Raw genomic sequence first — 12,010 nt, 5'->3', positions numbered from 1 at the left:
GGAAAAAAATCAGTAATCATCACTGAGAATTTACTATTGGAGCGGAATGAAGTAAAATATTTTAGCACAAAACCGTATAGGCCAACTCAGTGTATCAGGTGGGAGATGAGGACTGCATGGTCCACTATAAGATCCAAAAGTAATTGACATTGTGCACTTTTATTAAGCCTAATTAAAACATTTAAGCAATATCATGAAGGGACAGATATGGCTGAAGGACAAGTTACTCTGCGACTTTGGACAGACAAGGCAGAGATAAGATTGGATGGAAGTTGGACAGACAGAGGTATGCTTTTTGAGGACTGGTCTGACTACAACTTGTCTAAGAACAGTCCCTTAAGACAGTGGTCCCCAACCACCGGGCTGCGGCCTGGTACTGGTCCGTGGATCGATTGGCACCGGGCCGCACAAGTAATAAAAAAAAAAAATTAAAAAAAAAAACTTTTTATTTTATCAACATAAAAACACAAGATACACTTACAATTTGTGCACCAACACAAAAAACCTCCCTCCCCCATTTACACTCATTCACACAAAAGGGTTGTTTCTTTCTGTTATTAATATTTCTGGTTCCTACATCCATCCATCCATCTTCTTCCGCTTATCCGAGGTCGGGTCGCGGGGGCAGCAGCCTAAGCAGGGAAGCCCAGACTTCCCTCTCCCCAGCCACTTCGTCCAGTTATTCCCGGGGGATCCCGAGGCGTTCCCAGGCCAGCCGGGAGACATAGTCTTCCCAACGTGTCCTGGGTCTTCCCCGTGGCCTCCTACCGGTCGGACGTGCCCTAAACACCTCCCTAGGGAGGCGTTTGGGTGGCATCCTGACCAGATGCCCGAACCACCTCATCTGGCTCCTCTCGATGTGGAGGAGCAGCGGCTTTATTTTGAGCTCCTCCCGGATGGCAGAGCTTCTCACCCTATCTCTAAGGGAGAGCCCCGCCACCCGGCGCAGGAAACTCATTTCGGCCGCTTGTACTCGTGATCTTGTCCTTTCGGTCATAACCCGAAGCTCATGACCATAGGTGAGGATGGGAACGTAGACCGACCGGTAAATTGAGAGCTTTGCCTTCCGGCTCATCTCGTTCTTCACCACAACGGATTGATACAGTGTACGCATTACTGAAGACGCCGCACCGATCCGCCTGTCGATCTCACGATCCACTCTTCCCTCACTCGTGAACAAGACTCCTAGGTACTTGAACTCCTCCACTTGGGGCAGAGTCTCCTCCGCAACCCGGAGATGGCACTCCACCCTTTTCCGGGCGAGAACCATGGACTCGGACTTGGAGGTGCTGATTCTCATCCCAGTCGCTTCACACTGAGCTGCGAACCGATCCAGTGACAGCTGAAGATCCTGGCCTGATGAAGCCATCAGGACCACATCATCTGCAAAAAGCAGAGACCTAATCCTGCAGCCACCAAACCAGATCCCCTCAACGCCTTGACTGCGCCTAGAAATTCTGTCCATAAAAGTTTTGAACAGAATCGGTGACAAAGGGCAGCCTTGGCGGAGTCCAACCCTCACTGGAAACGTGTCCGGCAATGCGGACCAAGCTCTGACACTGATCATACAGGGAGCGGACCGCCACAATCAGACAGTCCGATACCCCATACTCTCTGAGCACTCCCCACAGGACTTCCCGAGGGACACGGTCGAATGCCTTCTCCAAGTCCACAAAGCACATGTAGACTGGTTGGGCAAACTCCCATGCACCCTCAAGGACCCTGCCGAGAGTATAGAGCTGGTCCACAGTTCCACGACCAGGACGAAAACCACACTGTTACTCCTGAATCCTAGGTTTGACTAGCCGGCGTAGCCTCCTCTCCAGTACACCTGAATAGACCTTACCGGGAAGGCTGAGGAGTGTGATCCCACGATAGTTAGAACACACCCTCCGGTTCCCCTTCTTAAAGAGAGGAACCACCACCCCGGTCTGCCAATCCAGAGGTACTGCCCCCGATGTCCACGCGATGCTGCAGAGTCTTGTCAACCAAGACAGCCCCACAACATCCAGAGTCTTAAGGAACTCCGGGCGGATCTCATCTACCCCCGGGGCCTTGCCACCGAGGAGCTTTTTAACTACCTCAGCAACCTCAGCCCCAGAAATAGGAGAGCCCACCACAGATTCCCCAGGCACTGCTTCCTCATAGGAAGACGTGTTGGTGGGATTGAGGAGGTCTTCGAAGTATTCCCTCCACCGATCCACAACATCCGCAGTCGAGGTCAGCAGAACACCATCCTCACCATACACGGTGTTGATAGCGCACTGCTTCCCCTTCCTGAGGCGGCAGATGGTGGTCCAGAATCACTTCGAAGCCGTCCGGAAGTCTTTTTCCATGGCTTCTCCGAACTCCTCCCATGTCCGAGTTTTTGCCTCCGCGACCGCTGAAGCCGCACACCGCTTGGCCCGTCGGTACCTGTCTGCTGCCTCAGGAGTTCTATGAGCCAAAAGAACCCGATAGGACTCCTTCTTCAGCTTGACGGCATCCCTCACCGTCGGTGTCCACCAACGGGTTCTAGGATTACCGCCACGACAGGCACCAACTACCTTGCGGCCACAGCTCCAATCAGCCGCCTCGACAATAGAGGTGCGGTGATTCCTACATTATATATCAATATAGATTAATACAGTCTGCAGGGATACAGTCCCTGCAGTCCCCAAAAAGGTTGGGGACCACTGCCTTAAGATACATCAAGTCTAACTTTCTTCTAATTGTGCTCAGCCTGTTTACACTGACATCTCAAGACATGTGTGGTTTAATTTTGCCACGAGTCAGGAGTAGTTGTAGTTATAGTGACTTTGTTTCTGACATTCTTTTTACATGTTGAAATTATCACTTTGTTTGAATTGATTATTATTTAATAGTGATATATGATTTATCCGTACCTGGCTCCCTGTTGTTAGTGAGCAGCCCACAGCGTCTCACCATGATTGGGCGTCAACAGGAAAGTTCTCAATATTGATTTTTTTCCTGTAAAAGAAGTCGCCAATAAGTAAAGGGAAACAGAAACATATTAAAAATACAATGTTGTTGTAGATTACACAAGAGCAAACATATTATATGAACACATTTTTTTGGGAAATGTGAGCCTTATTATTATTGTTAAACAAATACTCTACAGCTTACCTGTTGGTGTGTGTGTGTGTGTATGAGGAAGTGTCCACAGTAAACACGGAAGAGGACTCGGTTAAGTTTACAGGAGAAGGCCACACCCACTCAGCCTTGAGAATTATTTTTTTTGTCGTTTGGCACACCACGCCTGACTGGGTACGCTCCTATTTATTTTGTTTTAATTTCAGTTTTTAAAAGAAATCAAGAACAATTAAAAATAAATTGCAAATGTTGGTGATTATTATTACAAGGTTTAATTGTATTGATGTACGGTTTGATTTTATTGAAATAATTGCTTGTGTTTAAAATAACTTAAATGTATTTGTATAATAAGGGCTATTATTTTAATGTAAATCAATAATGGAATATTGATTTTAATAAAATAAACAAATCTTACTTTGATGGATAGTTATTCCCTAGGTCAGGAAAACACACAGAGGCTATTTCATCTCTACAGGTCTGTTTCACAGGTTTCCCTGCTCTTAAGGTAGAGTTTTGATAGATTAGTATCGATAGATCGATGGATAGATGGATGGATGGATGGATGGATAGAGACAGATGTAATATATATGTCAAATATGTCAAAGAAAATATTACTCATTTTGATTCATATATAGTGTCAGTTCCCTCTTTAAAGTAGCACAGAAAATTGTTAACAAACAAAACAATTCCACATTGGATGCATCAGTTGCAACGTGAGATGGTAGTGAACAACAACAAAGAAGCAAACGTGGTCTGCTGTTGACCACAATAAAGATTATCCAAGAAGACACAGAGGGCAGCGAAAGAAAACAGAGCGGCGCAGCAAAGTGCAGACTGTGGAGTATAATTGTGCAGCAACAGGGTAGCTTGCGTTGGCACGTGTATACTCAAATGCACCCAGACTGACAAGCTACAACAAACCGTATCCATTTATGTGAGTGGAAAAGCATCATGCAGAGTAGGGCCAGGTCAAGTCCAGTAGGTATCGTGCAGTGGGAAATGGGCATTAGCGTGAGTCAAGTGGGCATTGAGTTGAAAATAATCCCATGCAAACCGCAGGAAAGTCATTAACTACTACATTACTCCTATCTACAAATCCATCAGTAATTACTGTAAGCTACATAGCCTGAAACAGCTGATCACTCAATTCACACGGGTGTGCCGTGCCCTGCTGCTCAAACAGTCATTGATTTGATTTTGACATCAGACCGGACCAAGATCTCCAGAAGCGGTGTAATCGAGTGCGGAATAAGTGATCACTTCATCATTTTCTGCACACATAAAATTCAGAAATCTGTATCAGATTGTCACAACACAATAAGATTCAGATCGATGAAAAAGTACACCAGCGAAGCTCTAACAGCAGCCCTGGAGAGACTGGACTGGTCAAATGTACTAAATTGCTCATCGGTTGAAAAAGCATGGGCATGCTTCAAATCCAACTTCCTGCATGTATCTGACCAGCTAGCACCCATGAAAGCTTCCAGGGTAACATCCAGAACAGAACCCTGGATCAATGCAGACATAATATAAGCCATGAAACTTAGAAATGACAAACACGCTAAGTTCACTAAAAACAGGACTGAACAGCTCCTTAAAGAATACAAAAAACTAATATGATCAGGAAGGCCAAATCCAGTTACTTCAAGGGAAAAATAGCGGAAAATAAAAATAACCCGCAAAAACTCTGGAAGACGCTGAAACAATTGGGCCACAGCAGTCTCAAAACAATAACCACCAACCTCAACTTGAAAATAAACAGCTCACTCATCACAGACAAACTGAATGTGGCAAATTGCTTTGACAGATTTTACTCAACCATCGCTTCCACGTTGGTAAGCAAATTGCCCACACATTCAGGCCTCTGCAGTGAACAGCACATCAAAGACTTTTACAAAAACAAAGGGGTATGCAAGGATGACTTCAAGTTTGTCAAAGTTAAAACTGATGATGTGTTAAAGAAACTCAGCTCGCTGCAGCCAAACAAAGCCACAGAACATGATAATATTCCCCCCAGATTTCTCAAAGACGCAGCCATCAGCACTAATGGAATATGTCGGTCCCAGTCATGCTGATGGTTGGCGGTGAGGATAGCTAGTTGCTGCTGCATGGTGCGGTTAAACCGCTCTACTGGTCCATCACTTTGCGGGTGCAAGGGAGTCGTGCGTATCTTTTGCATGTCTAGTCTTTCACACAGGGCAGCAAAAACCCTGGATTCAAAATTCCTGCCCTGGTCGCTGTGTAGGATATCTGCAGTCCCGAAGCGACTGAACATGCCCTCCAGTAAGGCAGGGGTGCTCACACTTTTTCTGCAGGTGAGCTACTTTTCAATTGATCAAGTCGTGGGGATCTACCTCATTCATATATATAATTTATATTTACTTATTTATGAAATATATGTTTTGTTAACAAGTTAAAGGTGTTTAATGATAATACAAGCATGTTTAACACATATAGTTAATATTGTTAATAAATTAAAGGTGTTTAATGATAATACAAGAATGTTGAATACATATAGTTAACATTGTTAACATGTTAAATTGTTTAAAGATAATGCAAGCATGTTTAACACATATACTTAATATTGTTAACAAGTTAAAGGTGTTTAAAGATAATACAAGCATGTTTAACACATATAGTTAATATTGTTAACAAGTTAAAAGGTGTTCAATGATAATACAAGCATGTTTAACACATATAGATTCCTTTCTTTCATGAAGACAAGAATATAAGTTGGTGTATTACCTGATTCTGATGACTTGCTTTGATTGGAATCATACAGTGGTACTGATAACGTCCGAATTTTCAAATGGAGGAGAAAAAAAGTCCTCCTTTCTGTCCAATACCACATGAAAGTGGTTGGTTTTTGTCATCTTATTTGTCCAGCTTCCATACTCCTTTGTACACACTTTACAAGAAATACATTGGCGGCAAACTCCGTAGCTTGCTAGCTTGTGCACGCCAGCTTTCTGAGACTCTTAGCGCAGGCAGGATGAAGCAGAGCTTTTATTGTGAAGGCAGGAACTATGCAGTCGGTCTTTGGAGTTTTGACGACAGGCACGGCGCCAGAGTCTGTTGAAATAAAAAGTGTTTCTCGCCTTCCTGTCTGTAATTTTTTCTTAATAATGAGCTGGCAGCAGCCAGCGTCATCTCAGAAGACCCTCGGGTGCCGTGAATGTCAATCAAGTGACGAAAGTGACGTCATAGTGAAGATTTATGATCGCTCATTTTTAGGACTATTTTTTTAATGCCTGGCTGGCGAACGACTGACACAACCTCCGCGATCGACCGGTAGATCGCGATCGACCTAATGAGCACCCCTGCAAGAAATCAGCCACTATCTCCGGCCACTTGCTAAAGTAATCCATCGCGCAAAGCACATTCTTGTTTCCTCTGTCTGTTACAGAAAAAGGGCCCATAATGTCCACAGCTACCCTCTCCATGGGTGCTCCAACCCCTTGCTGCTGAAGCGGTGCGTGTGACCGGTCCTGGGGTCCCTTGTAGGCTGCGCACTCATCACAGCGCCAACAGAAGTCCTCCACGTCCTGCCGGTGCTGACCCCAGTAGAACCCTTGGCACAACCGACGGAGCGTCTTTGAGCTGCCAAAATGTTCCGAGCCTGTGCCCCCATGACACGCCTTCAGCACCGCGTCCTTCAGAGTCTTCGGCACCCCCACCTGCCATCTCTCCTCCTCGGTGGCCAGCTCCTTCCACGCATGCTGTACGTCGTCCCTGATGCGCAGCACAGCAAACTTACTCCACAGGCCCTTGGTGCCGACCGACAGCCCCATCACACCTTCCCAGGGTGGTCTCCTACCACTCTGGACCCATTGTCGTGTTGCAGGTCTCAGGTAGCCAGGACAAGCAGTCAGATAATAATGTCCTGTTAAACAGGAGGAAAAAGCACACAGAACGTTTCAGATGTTTACAGACTGGTCGCTCTCATCAGAATTTATTAACAGAAATTAGAAATCCACAATTCACTTAATTTCCCATATATTTTGTCACTTTGTGTTACCATGTAAATGTCTTTTACTTTATCTTCACCTCTATTTTCATCAAAACACTTAATAAACTATCATTAAACCGTTACTGTATCACTGGAGTTATAATTACCATAACAAAACTGTATGCCTTTGCCATATATTTTCACACAACCCACATCATCACTCCAAAACATACAATATAGTGCCCAATTAGACATTATTTCACTGTCTTGCCTTTCTCAGGAATGTTCACCTTTAACTTAATGCACAATTTAGCAACATTCATTTAAATACTTTACTTTTCTTCATATTGTCCTTCTTATAATAGCAGCTTTAAGTTACTGTATTTGAAATGTTCATTGACCATTCCTGAGAGCTTAACTTATATAACCATGTCTAAACACAATATAATAGCATGTAAAACCTATTTCATAACACACACATTATACAAAAATACATTATAAAATAAATAAGAAAACGGGAGCTCTAATTTGGGAGTCTAAATTAGGATCAGAAGTTCCTATATAAACATTGCGCACTCACGTCGCCATTTTGTATTGATTACTGCAGCTGTGCACTGGATTCATTCACAAATACAAACTACAACTCACAAACACTTTAGAGTTAGGCTCCACTATTAGAATGTGTACTCAAACTTATGAAGATCACATGGATATTATTCAGTGAGTTGATTCACCAAAACTAACCTGTTAAACAGGTGGAAAAAGCACACAGAACGTTTCAGATGTTTACAGACTGGTCGCTCTCAGCCTCTCATCAGAATGACGAGAAGCTTCCGGTCTGCAGGTAATAGCATTCAGTTGGGAAGAAACGCCCTACTGCCCCCTACTGACCAATTTGAATAGTGATAAATGTGGAATGACAGCTCCAAAAACGAATTCAAACCACAAAATAAAATAAATAAATCAACACAAAAATGTGACACATTATGGGTGGGTCACAGTCGCACTGGTTTGAGGTCGCTGTCTTCCCCCTGCCTGGCCGCCCATTTTGCCGCGTCCACAGTCTCCAAGGTGCAGCACGAAGGCCCGTCAGAGGTCTCATCTACGCGCAGCTCCTTTTCTCTGACGTCTCGCCGGTCACAATAGCTACTGCACAAGCTACAAACACTACTACTACTACGCATGCACAAGGCGCATCACACGCACCCTGTGTGCATGCACACACACACACACACACACACACACACACACACACACACACACACACACACACACACACACACACACACACACACACACACACACACACACACACACACACAAATATTAGTGGTTATTATTCGAGGGTTGTATTGTATTGATGTGCTGTTACCACCATTGCGACATAAATTGTTTGTACCACTGCCATCGGGGAAGAGGTTCAGGACCATGAAAATAATAGGCTGAGGAACAGCTTATTCCCCAGAGCCAGGGCCAGCCCGTGGCATAGGCCGTATAGGCAAATGCTAAGGGCGCCGTCCATCAGGGGGCGCCACGCCAGTGCCACAAATGTTGGAGAAAAAAAAAAGTTGGTACTATTATTTCTAAATACAAAAAATAATCCCACTTTGATTAAAATGCAAAGTAAAGCCTTGTTCTGTTACAACTAAAAGTTGTAAACTCTTGTTGTTGAAACGTGTTGTGCTTAAATAAGCTTGTTATGTAATTAACATTATTACATGTGTATTTGTCGCCATCATGTGGTCACGGCAGTTAATACATCTTTGAGAAGTGTGTATTTTGAATCAAACTTTATTGACCGGAAGTTACATAAGCCAAGCAGAGAAATCTCCGGTTCCAGCACGTACTTTATGGTGGTTATTTTCGAAGAAAAACTGCATATATCCTTTGTTTAAGGTTGCATCGCCGGTATGTATCATAAGTTGAACTTTGAAACTTGTTTTTTGTCTAAAATATTTCGAGCTAAATTTATGATTTTTGATGTGTGATCTTTGCCATACTCATTAGCAATAACTTGCGATGTCATCTAAGATGGCGTCGTAGTACAATTTCACTTTGTTTACCTTCTCATGCCTTGTAAGGTAGCATTACAGCATATATATGAATACATTTGCATAACAAATGTATATATTGACTGTATTGTTTGTCTTTTTAGTTTCACCCTTTCGAATGTCATTAAACCTGCTGACAACGCTCATCGGTCTCCAGAGTCGTGACGTAAGAAAGGTGTTAAACAGCCCTTGCATCAGACATGCACCCCTAACGGCACAAGCCTATTTAATAGAAATATTATTTGTTACAACATTACGCGCCCCCCCCCCCCCTCCCCCTCCCCCCGCACGGTGCGCCCCCTCCCTTCCTGTATCATGACTTTTTGGACATCACCACATCAAAAAATCAACACAAGATGTTAAAACGGCCAAAACTGTCAGGTGCCCAGGGAAGAAAAAAGAGAAGAGAAGAGGAGGAGAAACGAGAAAAAGACGGAGGTAGCAGGGAGGTAACGTTAGCCTACATGAAATTATTTGTCTGTTACAGAATGTGATAGTAACCTGCTGGCTTTTTAGCATTAAGCTAATGTTACATGATTCGGCAATTGCTAATCAATAAATAGCTAGTTCTGTTTTAACGTCGGGTTAATATTGTGGAGGGGGCTAAATTGTTCTGGAAAATAATAATGTAACGTTGGGTAATTACAGTACTCCCACCTTACATTCCTCAGGGACATTTGTATTAGATCTTTTAAGCAGGTGTTTTTTGTTTACATTGTTATTGCCTTCTGGTTAGCTAATGTTTGCCCTGCAGGTAATAGTCACTTTTCCACCCCTTTATATATTAGGTATAGTTGTAAGCCTAGTTGTTAAAGTGCACATCATTAATGTTAATTAAGCAATATCACATGAGAGGGAATGCTGTTTTTTAATTTGAGCACTGCTGTGATTCGGTTAAAGATAATCATAACATAACATTCTCATATAATATGTTAATTTGCTTTCTTTAAGTAAAAAAAAAGGTCAAAAACAAAGCTATTCGGTTTCTTGTGAGTATATACACTTCATTGCCGAAGTGGGGGGCAAAACCTAAAATCTTGCCTAGGGCGCCAGATTGGTTAGGGCCAGGCCTGCCCAGAGCGGACACACACAAACACACACACATCCACTCCACACACACACACACACACACACACACACACACACACACACACACACACACACACACACACACACACACACACACACACACACACACACACACACACACACCAGTCCAATATACAATCCCAACCTCATTATTATTATATATATATGTATATATTATATACTATACTTTTTTTTTACCTAGTTGTACTCACTCAATGTTTAATCTGTAATCTTTTATTGTGTATTATTAATATTGTATTGTACTGTTTTAAGCTGTTGGTTCGTCTCGATTTGTTTCGTCTTGTCTTATTAAGTGCCACCAAAATGTTGTAGGAATACGATGACAAATAAAATATGACTCTTTGAAAGCGAACAATACAGAAAATAAGAACTGTGGAGAAAATATCATATGTAAAGGCAGCTAAACAAGTACAAGGAAAGCAGGTGCAGAAAAGAGTAGATGCTTGCTGTAATATCTAGGAGGGATCGCTCGTTGTCAAAAAGGAACACTTTGTGTATTTTATTGCAGAAGTAACCAATTGCACGTGTCAAGCTGAGCATAAGTCAGAAAACAAAGCGATTGTGGTGAAGAGTAAAGCTTGATATTTGGACATCAAGGATATCATGTGGGAGCAAGGAGCTGAAAAAACAAGAAAGGGTAGAGTTTTTCTGTCTTGCCACTGGTGAGGGCGGTCGCATCTCTCTCCGCTCCCTCCTTCCCTGCTTGCTCTCTTTGTTTTTTGTCTTGTCTGAACTATTTTGAAGCCTCTTTTCTTGAGCTGTCCTCAAATCTAAACATCAAAATGAATTTGATCAACTGGACTCTCGACGCAATTGACACAGTCTTTTCGACAAGGAAAAGAGGCTCGGGGGAGCCTGGCTGCCCTGATGGAACCATTGCTGCGGGGTACGTGAGAGATTCCTGGAATACTTGGAGAATCATGTGCCTCTCAGTCCTTTCCATCGAGGACGTGGAAGACATCTACCTATTTGGAGCTGTGATCGCAGGGCATTTGCTGATTGGGCTGGGCATTGCTCTGGTGTATCGTCAAATTCGGAAGACGATGGCAGCCACTCAAGGGGCCAACAGGCTGTTCAACGCAATGGAAGGATTGGGTCGTGCTGTGGGATCACAGACTGGAGCGATTGCTGATTTGAATCGCAAGGTAGATTCCATCTTGATGATGTTACAGAAAGAATAAATTGGAATTGTCAGAGCCAGCATATAGAGCAGGAATGTCATTGTTTTGACTGCTCGAAGAAAAAAACAACATCTTAATCTACGATTTGACTCCCTCGAATGGCCTTGAGGAACAGGCTGTTTGAAAACACTCCCCCGAGGACTCCTCAAAGATGGACGCTTTTGACCTTTCCCTTTTCTTCAAAAGCACCTGGGTCGGACTCTTGAACTCTTGAACTCTTGGGGCCGGCCTCGGCCCATAAAGACAATCCAACATCTCACCCAAGTTAATTGGGCATACATGCACGCACATACCCCTCCCCAAATCAACGTCTTCACCACTGCTTTATTCCTCCGGGGTTGTGGGGGCTGAGCAGCGCTCAACAGCAGCTGCTGGCCTCCAAGGTCCTGTTGGATGACTTTGTTGCGAGTTGTTGTGATTAAATGTACCTTGTTTATGTGTGCCATGCTATGTGAGGTTTTTTTCCTCGGACTCAGTCTGGACCATTCCTGAGGGTCCAGCCTCAGACTGATATTTTTTTTTACTTCCCCCCTCCCCCCAATGTCACCTTTTTCCCACCTTTTTGAGGAGCGCCTAAGTGAGGCTGATCCGTTGGCGGTCCCGTCTTGTCTCCCTGTAACGTATGT

General features: G+C 43.7%; 1 protein-coding gene across 4 annotated transcripts in view; it reads right to left on the bottom strand.

Annotated features, from left to right (window-relative positions):
* The window catches only part of LOC133658243 (von Willebrand factor A domain-containing protein 5A-like), a 27,348-nt gene extending 21,387 nt beyond the window's left edge, over positions 1–5,961 (bottom strand). For 3 of the 4 annotated variants that reach the window (XM_062060063.1, XM_062060065.1, XM_062060066.1), the window contains exons 1-2: positions 5,839–5,961; positions 2,886–2,970 (exon numbers count right to left, since the gene is read on the bottom strand). In XM_062060063.1, coding sequence (XP_061916047.1) covers positions 2,886–2,928 — 43 coding nt within the window. In that variant the 5' untranslated portion in view covers positions 2,929–2,970; positions 5,839–5,961. Of the gene's footprint in view, positions 1–2,885; positions 2,971–3,126; positions 3,162–5,838 lie in introns of those variants that run through there. The other variant, XM_062060064.1, reaches the window with a different exon arrangement.
* Between the last annotated feature and the right edge of the window lie 6,049 nt (positions 5,962–12,010).

Source organism: Entelurus aequoreus, linkage group LG10, assembly GCF_033978785.1.
Source record: "Entelurus aequoreus isolate RoL-2023_Sb linkage group LG10, RoL_Eaeq_v1.1, whole genome shotgun sequence".
NCBI classification, from domain to species: domain Eukaryota; kingdom Metazoa; phylum Chordata; class Actinopteri; order Syngnathiformes; family Syngnathidae; genus Entelurus; species Entelurus aequoreus.
The sequence above is the reverse complement of the archived record's forward strand: the minus strand, read 5'-3'. Positions and strand labels throughout refer to the sequence as shown.